Source organism: Zingiber officinale, chromosome 6A, assembly GCF_018446385.1.
Source record: "Zingiber officinale cultivar Zhangliang chromosome 6A, Zo_v1.1, whole genome shotgun sequence".
NCBI classification, from domain to species: Eukaryota; Viridiplantae; Streptophyta; class Magnoliopsida; order Zingiberales; family Zingiberaceae; genus Zingiber; species Zingiber officinale.
The window spans coordinates 94,453,006-94,466,134 of NC_055997.1; the positions used below are offsets into that span (position 1 = coordinate 94,453,006).

A 13,129-nucleotide genomic window follows, 5' to 3' on the forward strand; every position below is an offset into this window, starting at 1 on the left:
GATACCCCTCCCTAGCTCGGTTATTAACATTATCTTCTCTCTGCATTCTTTTTTGACAGACAAGACTATATTAAACACCCCTCCCGACCTAATTGCTATCGTTCTCTTCCCTCTACATTCTTTTTTCACACATAAGACCACTCGCCGCCATCTTTCTTTAGCCCAAAGTCTTTTCACAATTAATATCGAAACCACCTAACTTGCTGTCCATCTCATCCGATTTCAAGTAGCACTACATTTATCTAAGTACTCGGAAAACCAAACAGTCAGTCACCAGATAACAAGTTTGCTTCGGAGAAATTAGAGTGTACATCCAAATAAATACAGTGGCATAGACAGACGGAAGGAACATCTTTGATGTTTCAATATCTGACAACCATTTTTGTCAGCAATAGTTCAAATGAATAGTTCGAGCATAACTAAGGTTTATGAACAATCATCAGTAAATGCGATCCTACTTATCTCACAACAATCAAGTGGTGTGGGCTGATCCCCTTTGGCCCCTGCGGCGATGGCGATGTCTGTTATGCTGCCGTTGAGACTGAACTACGCCTAAGGAACTCCCTTCGACTTCGTCGTCATCACCTACACCATCAGAAGCACGCTCAACAATGCCAGGACCCCGGGCATTATTATCTTCCCTGAGTCTCCGACGACGAGCAGCCTCTCGAAGAAAGACACCAAAGATACTCCGAGCATTGCTTACCCTCCCACTTGCAGCACTAAAGAATTCATCGCTAAAATCAGAAAAGTCAGAATCTGAGTCGGTATCACCCATTTCTATCACATAGTCCCCCAATATTACTGATCTAGGCATGGAAGACCTTATCGTACTGATCACATCTGCATGCTCCCGTTGGTTCTCCATATTTCTCCATTTCTGTTCATGGTCTGGATCAACAGCGTGGGGCTTTGCACGAGGGTGTGAAGAGCGCACATGCTTTCGGAGCTCCTTGTAATTTCCATTGAAGGAGCACTCATCCTGAGTGCAGCTTCTCCTCTTCTGGTTGAGATATTCACGTGCAGGTTCCACGACTGTCCATCCCTTCACGTGTCCACGACAAAGAGGACATGCTAGCTCAGTCACCTCAGATTTCTTCCAGCTCCAATTTGCATTCATAGCAGTAGTTTTAGCATGTGCCTTCTTGAACTGCTCGAGACAGTTGGAGTAGCGGTAGCTGGTCGCACACATGTAGGGGCGACAGCCCTTGTCATGAGATGAACAGAGAAGGAGAACAGCATTGTGTGGGTACTCCATGCAAACTGGGCAGGTAGCACCCTTCCAATCCTTTTTTTCTGAAGTAGAGGTAGTTTTCAATTCCCCTTTCTTTGGTATAACTCGGTGAAAGGAAGGCGACGGATATGGAGCTGACCTAAACATCCAAGAAGAGTTTCTGCGGTTGCTTCTGATTCTTCTTGCCATTTCTTAGAAAATGATTTGTTTTTTTTTAATATCAATCTATAAAACCTTAGTACTGGAAAAAAAACAAAGGATAAATTTGTAAGGTAAATATTAAATGTATAGTACGTAGAGTTCAATGGAGGAATATATTGCATGCATCTAAACTCAAATATTTGAAACAAAAACAGTTGATATAGTTGGCATCAAATTTGTAATACAACAATTATCTCATTAGCATTTCTGGCCAGATAGACCAGATTCATTCACAACAATAGGGAAACAAAAAGTGAGTTTTGGAGTCCATCGAAATTCCATTTTGGCTATTTCAATTAACATGTGTCAACCTAACACTTGGAGAATGAATACTAAGATGATTGTGTGGGATAGGTAGAAAATATATCTATATATACACAAACACACATATATATACTGTTAAAACATTAGCTCCATTAGAGTATAAAACTAACAGAAGTAGATTAAGATTGCATGGACATATTTAAGTAAATGAATAAATTCTATAGCTGGGCAAGTTAGAGATGCAAGAAATAGAGGACCAAAAACTATTGCTAATGTGATAAGTGACTTAACAAAAATACTAGCAGCTCTTCCTCCCGTTGAGTTCACTAGAGAATAGTATGAATCTTGCCGATCCCAAGTAATCCCAAATAGTTAAGACATATATGGGTTGATGATGTACTTGCTACAGTGTTAACACTGACAATGATGATGGTGATGGTGGTGGTGGTACTTCAATTTTTCTCTTATAGTAGACTCATCTGAGATGTAAAGTTCTTTTTTGTTATGAAACTTATCAGACTTCCAGATGAACCAGCAAGGAAGCATTGCACTCATTCAGAAAAGTTGAGCATGCCTTCAATAAAGTTAAAAGTGTAAACTCTCTAACATGATCACTAGATTGAAACGTAATCAACCTTAAAAATGAAAAACTTGTAAACATGATACACAAACTACAATTCTTTCAGAAGTTTATGAGCAAAAATATCATAAAAACATGATAAATAAAACGGTAAATAGAGCCATAAATAAATTCTGGAATCATATATTTCAACTAACTGATACTAAAAAATGTTGAATAAAATAAAAGGGAAGTATATCCATGTGTGTATACAACTTCCTAACAAAGAAGCTAATGTACTTTTGATGAAACAGTATAAATTCATGTATAATGCTTCAAGATTTTTTTTACTCGTGTTTTAATATTAATGATGTGTTTTAACATTCAAAGTCTATCTATTAAATCCTAGAGTAATTGTCTTCAGTGTTGCACTCATGGAATATATTGAATTAGCATAGTTTTTGAAACCAGATTGACGTGAATGCTCAAAAAATCATCATCTGATTTTCTTGCACAGATTGCACAACCTTCCATCTGACACAGATGCAAAAACACAAAAAGTGGTTGCCTAATCATCTCGTCTAATCATATCCAACAGTTGATCATTCCTCCATCTGTTATGCAAACAAAAAGCCTAATACATTTCTTTATAACTAGTAGTGTGATAAATATATCCTAATAAAAGTTGTAAAGATGTATAATTTAAAAGTTACAACTTTTCTTAGGTGCTTAAAATTTTTATATTATAAATTCTAGAAATTAAGTATATGTATATTTAATTAGTTTTTAATTTCTTTGTTTCCATTTGCCACTTAACTTGACTAAGTCAGTTTTTGGTTCAATATATATTTGACCAATTTAACTACTAGTTCAACCAATTAACCAGTGATCCAAAGTTTTTCCGGTTTGATTTATGATATAATTCTGATAACTATGGTTAGAAGTCAATGAATCATGTGGAAATGTGCAATTTTTTAATGCTTGATCATTCCTCCATCTGTTATGCAAACAAAAACCTAATACATTTCTTTATAACTTGTAGTGTGATGATTATATCCTAATATAAGTTGAAAAGATGTATAATTTAAAAGTTGCAAGTTTTCTTAGGTGCTTAAAATTTTTATATTAATATTTATTTTAAATTCTAGAAATTAAGTGTATGTATATTTAATTAGTTTTTAATTTCTTTGTTTCCTTTTGCCACTTAACTTGACCAAGTCAGGTTTTGGTTTGATATATAATTTGACCAATTTAACCACTAAATCAACCAATTAACCAGTGATCCAAAGTTTTTCCGGTTTGATTTATGATCTGATTCTAATAACTATGGTTAGAAGTCAATGATGAATCATGTGGAAATGTGCAATTTTTTAATGCTTGATTTTCTGAATAACTTCCAAATTGCCAAAACAACTTATTTCAATAAGATTAATTGTTCGATTAGAAAGCCTTTAAGCCAACTTATTTCAATAACAGTACCTAAAATTACAGGTCTGTCCTACTTGACAAGTCATATCCAAGTACTGATATTATTAAATATACAACTCTACATGGAATCTCAGCAATTCTACTGCTAAAACAGCAATTATAATGGATGACATAGCCAGTTATGTTTATACAGTTTTCTTGCAGAAGCAGAAGGTTTTAAAAATGTTGGTGGATTGAAGAAAATTTTCAGGAAGTCATGTGGACAACAGAGAATTTGATTAGAAAAAGATTAGGTCCTTGCATGTCATTACTCCTTTTTAATTCCCAAATAAAAACAAGTGATCATAATATATTTGAACCTGACCAGAGATAGTTGCATTATTATGTAATAAAGCACCTAGATGGGAAGGTCCAGATATAAATGATGGGAAGGCCAGGAGCAAGATTACAATAAAATTGTTACTCATGCAAAAAAAAAGATTCCTGTCAGGTGAATAGTATAAAAAAAAACCCGTTGTCATGTGGACAGAGTAGTCTACCACACAACGGCATTCAGCACTGAGCATCAGGGAATTACATAATAATTTTCAAGGAATGCAAAAGAGAACGCCTGCAGAATTCAGAGTTCTCTGTGAAGAGACCATCTCCTAGACATTCAATAGGATCGTGAGGAGAATATGTAGGACCTACAAATTAATCTGGAAAGTAAGAAAGGCGTGAACTTTAGACAAATGGAACGCCGAACACGGTGCAAAAGGTGATTGGAGTGCCCAACACGGTATGACTGGAGGATGCATGGATATAAAGCTAATTCAACCCCGTGATAGCAATAGAATTTAAACCACAACTCCATTGCTTGAAGAAACAGGAAAGTGAACTACATTTCGTACGGTATTCTAATAAATATCCTTGACCAGTAGACTATGAAGATAAATGTAATCTATCAATAAAATAACATGGCTTCCAAGTCCACCAAGGAAGTAAATGAATTTCCAGATTCTCAAGCTTGTTTGATCAAAAAGAAAAAAGCAAGATCGGAACAAACAGGAGCACGTAACGTTCGACCTAAAGCCACAAACAACTGCCAAAAGCCGGAATCTTTCCTCTCCTAAAAGACTAATAGAGAAGATAACTTCGCGCAATTGCTCGAGCAGGATGCCATTTCTGAACCTGTGCGAGGACTACAAATGGACTAAGCCCGAAGCCCTAGAAATCGCTGGGCGGCCGCGGCGCGGAAAGCGAAAAGGCAGGCGAGATCAGGATAGAAGGGCGAGGAACTAGAACGACCGTACCTGGAATGCTGGCCGCAGGAGAAGCGAAAAGCGAGGCTGCGGAGACGGCGACGGAGGGCGAGGCCTACGGCGAGGAGAACCGGCGGTACTTTCGATCGATCTGGGAGGATCGTTGGGTGGTTCCCACGTCTTATGGCATCGCGTTTGGACCCAAAAAAGCGTTAGCCTCTCGCTTGCTTGGCACGCTAGCACGACAAGTTCTACATCTACCTATGCAATCACCCGACATTATAACCAACCTTCGTACGCCAATAGAAATCGTGCAGAATTGTGGGTCCGGAACGGAAGCCGTAACGTTCTGGCACAGGCACTACGTGCACGTCTTCACATTCGCAAGTAGCCAGCGAGGATTCGAGTACATCGGGTAACTGTCACGTGATGCGCCACGTGGCACAGCTCATTTTGTGCGGCCCGTCTCATGTGACCCATGGACGAGCATATTCCTCTCTTCAATGGGATGCGGGTTTAAAATGTCCGCCCACCTCAACCGCTAAAATCTTCTTTTTAAAAATACATCAAATCCTATCTGAGAGTCGAGACGATAAATATTAAAGATATGATATTCTCGTTGATCATTAATAGACTTTTCATCAGTGAAATCTACAATCACAACAACATCAATGTTGAGCTAGGAAGGGGTTCCTCGGCGATTGTCCTTCGACGCTCAAATCAACCACCGACGATGTAGAAGAAACGAGAAAGTGAAATGACAGGGTAACTGTAATACAGTAGAGATTATGCATACCCTCCGTCGAAGCTTGGGGGTCTTTATATATGACTCCCGGAGAGCATGTGCACGTTTCCCGAGACACACACGCTCCTCAAAACACATCCTGAAAAGATGTGTCAGAAAAGTGTCCCTGACACCATACCTTAACGACTCGAGCATATTTCTGATAAGACAGCGGAAGCCTCCGTCGTACGATTTTATGTCTGACCATGTCGCCAAGCATGCCGTTTGTCAACGGCACGGATTCCCAGAAGGATATCCTCTGATCCTCCTTTTATCTGTTACAGACCGAGCGAAAAGTCGCTTGGCCATCCATCGGGCGTCCGAGCGATCTTGTCCTCGGGCCTAGTGGAATGGCCGCTCGACCAACATCCCACGGTCCGGGCTATGTTGTTATGCAGAACGGAGGAGCTGTGTCTGTATGTAGTCTGCTCGGTCGTCACTGTTTTACCGATGTGAGTCCGAGCAGGTTGGCCGCTCGGCGCATACCTTGTCTATTTGAGCGCCAGAAGCTCGGTACATGACCGAGCTGTGCTAACATCTGCTTCATGTAGGCTCGGCGATTCTTCCTCTCGATCGGGAAAGGGGGTTGCCCGATCAGACGACGTTGACCAGCTTGATTTTGACCTCCACTATGTCATTGACCACCCTGCTGACTGGGCCCCTCCTTATCACCGGATCACATGTCTCCCCCTCAAGTCTAGTCGAAGGAGGCTGCAAGTCCGATTAACTGACAAGCTAGTCTGGAGATTGGTTGGCCGATCGGGCGTGATGCTGGTTGGACCTCGGCCGGTCCGCCCGAGGGTGTCGGACAACCCTGAGATTGCTTCTTGAGGCCGATCAATACTTCGCATATTCGCACTTTGAGAAATTTGTAGTTTCTATCCTTGGCTGAGAGCGGTTCACGCTGATGTCATCCGAATCCCTTCGGAATTCGTGCAAAGCAGGATCATTAAAGTCGAGCATGCGCCCACGCTTGTTAATGGCGCCCATTAAATGCACCCCTGTAGGCGTGTACCACGTGTCACTGCCACTGTCACCGCACGTCCAAAGCGACAGACGCTGGTGTAACGTTCGGCGGTTTGAATTCAATGGCTAGATATGCACTCCGGCTTCTGTGCCCTAGATCGAACGACTCAGGTCAGTCGAACCCAATCTTTATAAAGCCACCGCGTTACCTCCATTTTCTCGCCTCGCGTCTTCTTCTCTAATAGCTGCAGGCAGTTCCTTGTGCAACCAGTGCTCCGGCGACCTTCTGTTTTCCTCGGCAGCGACCTCCTTTCCTCTTTCTGTAAGTGTTTTGTGACTGTTTCTTCATATTCTCGCGTCCTTCCAGTGTACTCTACGTTTTCTGTCCATCCCTTCCGTCGATCCTCCTATTTTTCGTTTTCTGGCGATGGCGAGCTCTTCCTGGTTGTCTGACCCCGCTCTTGGTCTATGGTATTCCACCATGGAGACCAGGTTTGACAAGGGCGACGCCGAGAGCCTCCAAAATGCTTTCGAAATCCCCCCTGACCATAAAATCATTTTGGCCTTTTCGTCCGACTGGCCCAATGATCCCCCGATCGGCATAATATGTCTGTCAGAGACCAATTTATGGCCGGTCTACGCTTCCCAATCTATCCTCTCATCCTTGAAGTTTGTAACTACTTCCGCGTTCCTCTCCCCCAACTAGTACCAAATTCTTTTCGTCTACTGTGCGACGTTGTTATCCTATTCCGGTTGCACGACATCCCTTTGACCCCTTAAGTCTTTCATTATTTCTACTATCTCAAGCAGTCCGAGCTGGGGACCTATCTCTTTCAGTCTCGGGTCGGGCTAGTATTTTTTGATAAGATGTCTTCTTCCAATAAGCATTGGAAAGAGTATTTTTTTTCTTTCTGCAACTTCCCAAACGACCGAGCTTTCGGACGCGCTGGCAGGTCGGGCTACCCCCTCAGCCGGATCTGAAGAAGTATAAGAGCCGACCGGATTACCTTCATGCAGCCAACATGCTAGCTGGTCAGAAATACAACATCCATAAGCTACTGCTGGAGGGTGTTATGTATATCTTCGGGTTGAGTCCGATCTGCGCGAGGCTACCGAGCGGCTTAGTTATGAGATTTCTTACCCTTCTCCCTAGAATCTAACTGATTTCTTCTTTTCTTTTGCAGCTGAGATCATGATGAGAGCACGTGCGGCCGATCTGACCAAGCTCAAGGATGCTGAGATCGAGGTAGCTGTAGCAAAGGAAATGGCGAGCCTCGGCTTAACGTCGATCGACTCCCATGAAGGCATGCCGGCGGAGAGTGAGGGGATGCCAATTGTGGGCGAAGGCAACACCGGCCGGACTGCCAGCACAGAGGTGGCGGGTGATCCACTCCTCTCTAGAGCGCAACCTGCCACCCAGACCGGCGGCTCGAGATCTTCAGGCGACGACGAGCCACTCATCAGGCGCAAGAGACGTCGCACAGCTACTCCTTCCCGATCTGCCACCTCGGTCGTGAGACCCTTCGAGCGAGGCGGTACATCATCTCCTGCACCCATCCCTGAAACAGTGGAGGTCACTTCCTTCGATCGGACACCCTCCTTGGTCGATCTGCCTCCGGAGCCTATCGCCGCGTGACCTATCGCGTCTCTGCCTCCGTCTCGAACCCAACAGAGGCCACTGCGTGTTGGTGCAATCGACCTCTAGGGTTTCGATGTTTGACAATATGACCAAGGGGTTGACCCAAACATGACTTGATGTTTGGAAGAGAGAAGTCTAGTCAGGACTAGATGACTAGCAAAGGTAAGTCCTAACCAAAGGTTAGGCAAGGTGGAAGTCCTGGTGAGTGAAGTCGGGCCCTAGTGAGTAAAGGTAGGTGGACGAAGTCCTGGTGAGTGAAGCCAGGCCCTAGTGAGTGAAGCTAGGTGGAGGAAGTCCTGGTGAGTGAATGTAACGACCCGCCTTCTACTAACTAGGCTGTAAGGACGGACCGTCACAATATGCTGTGCTAGGCTATATTTTTAAGGTGCGGAAACGTGATCTAATTTAAAATTTTGCTAAACTCATGCCAATTGCTACTAAATCTGATCTTATACTGAAAAGTACCTTTTTAAAGGTTGTACCTATACTCAAAAGAGAGGATCTAACCTTCACATATGATTAAGGACTGAACTTAGGTACTTCCAATCGATTGGCTGATCAATTGGGACGTTCGGATCGATTCACGGATCGATTCCGATGGCTACTGTGCTCGGGTTAATATTCTGGATCGATCGGCTGATCGATCCAGACTGGCCAATCGATCCAATGATCGATTCCAGAGCTCTCTGTTCGCGGGAGCGATTTCCCGATCGATCCCCAAACTCTTCGTTCGCGACAGAACGCGACTGGATCGATCGGCTGATCGATCCAGAAGCTTACTGTTCGCGACAGAATGCGACTGGATCGATCGGCTGATCGATCCAGAGGCTTACTGTTCGCGGAACCAGGCTCCCAATCGATCCACTGATCGATTGAGGGCCCCCAATCGATCCACTGATCGATTGGGGTTTCTGATTTCGCAATAAACTCTGATTTCAGCACTGTTCCGTGCCAACTCACATACACAAGTTCTAAAATAACTAGAAAACATTCTATTAGCAAACGACTAATATTCTAAACATGGTTACTAACAAGCTAAGCAGATTTTCTATAATTTCATGCATTTAGATAACTAAATAGGCAAAGAGTAACATAATAAGAAGCACTAAGTTCTTAAACATTCTAATTCTTCCAAGGTCTTTATTCCAGGTTCCATCCACACACATCTTCCTTGCATTGACCTCCAGCCTCCGCTAGTCCATCTTTCCTTTACCTTTATCAGCAGTATAAGGAAAAAGTATCTGTAAGCTTTCGCTTAATAAGAAACCATCTACCTCACAAAACATGCATACGATACGACTTATGCTTTGAAAACATGCTATTTGAAAAATGCACTGAATATGCTAAAGCATGACATGACAAACAAAACATAGAACTAAGAAGCTGATCATGGCAATAAATGCTAGTCATAAACTATCATGTTGTATCAATAGAAAACTAAACTGATATAGAAACAGAGCTAAGCTAATACTAAACTGGTGCTAAAGCAGTACTGAATTCACATAACTATGTGGTGAAGTTTTGGAAACTATATTCATAAGTAGATTAAAATAATAATCATGTTGTTGTTTGGGCCCGGCAACTGTACTTGCTATGCGTGCATCCCTAACTAGACCCGGGTTTGCAAGTCCTGAATTTAGCAGGGTTACTAGGTTATCTAAACCTAGGGATGACTATGGGAGCCCAACCCAATGGATATCTAATCCAGTACAGTGCCACTGAAAAATAAAATACTGAACATAAGCTAATAATTCTTGTCTTGCTCTTACTAGGTTGTCTAAACTCAGAACTAGGTTATCTGAACCTAGGGGCAACTGTGGGAGCCCACCCATTGGACGTTTTGTCCATAAAACTGTAGCAAGACTAATTAAGCTGTAAAAATGTTTCTATTTCATTTATCTAAGCTATTAAAATGCCTATGGTGGCATTTAACTGAGTTAAGCGTTTAATCAAACGCTTGGTGTGCGCTAATTCGCACCCTATCACTGAAAATCTGCATACGGTTAAAACAATGCATCCAAACATACGACTAGCTACTTATACTGCAAGTGAGGGGTTTCTTACCTTCTGTTCTAATTTTCTTACGATTCTAATCGCTAGATTCCCGGAGAAGACAATCCTTCCAACGATCTTCTCGCGTCTATGCGTTCTTCTCGCGGAGAGGAGCGTCCTCGTATCCTTGATGTTGCCGGGAGGTGCTCCTAAGACCCTAGAGATGAAACCCTAGGTTTCCTTGAGCTTGTGCGCCGAGAGGGTGAAGAGGAGAGGGTTCGGCGGTGAGGATTTGAGGGAGAACAAATCACGATCCAAAATAACTCCTCACCTAATTATTTTCCCTATTTATATTAAGTGGGTAGTTCGGCCCAACTCAAATATAAATATAACTGATTCCCTTTCTTTTTAGCACGGTCCTGCTGGGTTCTTCTGGTTACTAGAGTTCACCTTAAGTCATAGGACCCAATAGGTCTCGGGTTCAATACCCGCGTAGGCTATTCTACGATTCTATTTATTTTTACTACTTCTGCTACTCTAAAAATTCTGTAAAAATATTTTAAAATTCCAGAAAATTCATAGAATATTTCTAAAATAATTTTTGAGAATTTTCGGGCGTTACAGTGATGCTAGGTGGAGGAAGTCTTGATGAGTGAAGTCAGACCCTAGTGAGTGAAGCTAGGTGGAGGAAGTCCTGGTAAGTGAAGCCAGGTCCTAGTGAGTGAAGCTAGGTGGAGGAAGTGCTGGTGAGTGAAGTCAAGCAATGGAAGTCCTAGTGAGTGAATCTAGGCAACTCTAGGAGGTAACCCTAGGTTATACTTGAATTCTGTTAATACTGTGCTAACTCAGTGTTGCAGGGAAGCTCAGCTAGGTCGACGGGTTGACCAAGTAGTTGACACGAAATCCAGACGGGTGGAAGGGTTGACCGGACATCTGGCAGGTCAGTTAAGGTAAATCACTGGAGGGGGAGTGACCATGAGGACGCGTTCCCGGGAAGGGAACATTAGGCGTCGATCCAACTTAGATCTATTTCGAAAATCTAAGTCGAGATCGTGACTAGATTCCGATCTCGGGGAGACGGAATCTAATTACTATTCTATTTTATTATAAACTATGATAACACTCTATTTTATAGGATATATAATTTACATTGCCTCGGACTAACGTTTTTTTATAGGAAGGAGATTGTTGGAAAATAATGGTTCGGGCGCTCGGAAGGGATCCAGGCGCCCGGAAGCAAGTTTTATCCCCAAACGAGCTTCGCCACGTGGAGCACCCTGGTTGGCTTGGTTACGTCACATTCAGGGCGTCTCGAAGGGATTCGGGCGTCTTGAACCTCCTATATAAGCAGGGTGAAGGCTAGAGCAAAACAACAACGATAAGATCTTTCAACGCCTTCCAACTCTTGTGCTGCCATGCTCTTGCGACGTCTCTCCGACAAAGTACTGCTGTTTTCATTTTCTTATTATCGGTATTATTTTCTTAAAAGCAATTTTGTACTTTACTATTGTAACACTTTTCGAATTGCTAGTGAATTGCCCAACGAAAGCACTCGACGAGTGATGACCTTGGATTAGGGGTCGCCGAAGGCTCCGAACCAAGTAAAAAATTACTTGTGTTAGCGTTGTCTGTTTTCACTCTTTCCGCTGCGTATTTAATCACTTAAATTTTTAAATCGATATTCACCCCCTCTATCGAATTCACGATCCAACACTGCGGTCCAGGATCGACCCAGCGTCGACTGCTACTCCTTCTGACCTAGCGATTTCCTCCTCATTGGACCCGTGCGGCAGGCGATCGATGATCGCGACCCTCAACCTCCCGTCAGAAGATTACCTGAAGCAGTGTGCTCGTCCGACTATCCCTGAGCATAAGATCCTGATCCGCGGGCCACTTGTCGGTATTTGGGAGGAGGCGAGGGCTCGAGCGGCGATGATGTCGCCAGGAGGCGAGGGCCCGAGCGGCGACGATGTCGCCAGGAGCGCTCGGGAACAGTCATCTGCAGATGTCCACTAGGGTACGTATTTCATCAATTCATAAATTACCTCAGATTGGCATTAACATTTTTCTGCTCCCTTGTAGTACTGGGTGGAGAGCGTGGCCATGTGCCAACGACTCGCCTTTGTGGAGGAAGAGCTGAAGAAGCTCAAGATCTCGAGTGGTGCCTCCTCCTCCCAGGGGCCATCGGTTGCCCAGCTGTAGGCCGATCTGGAGAAGGCCCAACAACTCCTTGTGGCTGAGCAGCAGAAGTCTGCCGATCAGGCAATCAGGCTGGGTCAGATCGAGATACAGTTGAAGACCTACGACAAAAATCTCGAGCTGGCCATCACAAGGAAACAACGAGTCATCGCCGACCTGGAGCTAAAGAACCGGGAGGCTCGGCAGCTCACTCAAAAGCTTAAAGAAGCCGAGGATTATCTGATCGCTGAGCGGGCCTGCTGAGTGGCTAGAGAGGAGTCTTTGAATAAGAAGCTCAAGGATGCTGAAGTTGCCCTAGATGCCTCCCGTTCTGCCCTAACGGTTTATCAACATGATGAGTCGAGCCGATTTGCAGTGATGAAACAGGAGTACCTCTGCTCGGACCAGTTCACTGACAAAGTCGTCCATCGGATCGTCCGGGCCTTCGAGTTGGTGATCAACGGGACGCTTGGTCAACTGAAGGCGAGCAGTCACCTCCCCGAAGCCTTAACGAATGGCCTCATCAATCGTAGCCAGTTGAACGATTCGATTCCGGATGACTTTTTCGATTATCTTGAGTGAGGTAGTCCTGTAAAAGTTGATAAGTCTAAATGTATTTCTGCCGCTCGGCAGTATCCTTTTG

The 13,129-nt window shown here is 43.5% G+C and overlaps 1 protein-coding gene across 2 annotated transcripts; it reads right to left on the reverse strand.

Moving 5' to 3' along the window:
- Positions 1–265: 265 nt before the first annotated feature.
- Positions 266–5,167, reverse strand: LOC121996979. 2 transcript variants are annotated; one of them, XM_042551174.1, is made up of 2 exons: positions 4,979–5,167; positions 266–1,425 (listed from the first exon to the last, which is right to left on the reverse strand). In XM_042551174.1, exon 2 carries the CDS (start codon positions 1,421–1,423, stop codon positions 473–475), a length of 951 nt encoding a protein of 316 aa, XP_042407108.1. In that variant the 5' UTR covers positions 1,424–1,425; positions 4,979–5,167; the 3' UTR covers positions 266–472. The 2 variants fall into 2 exon arrangements, with proteins under 2 accessions (XP_042407108.1, XP_042407107.1); XM_042551173.1 differs by having other exon boundaries at positions 266–1,475; positions 4,979–5,166.
- Positions 5,168–13,129: the final 7,962 nt, after the last annotated feature.

Excerpts from the sequence above, each read along its gene's own strand:
- LOC121996979 (XM_042551174.1), bottom strand. The coding sequence starts at position 1,423 with ATGGCAAGAAGAATCAGAAGCAACCGCAGAAACTCTTCTTGGATGTTT.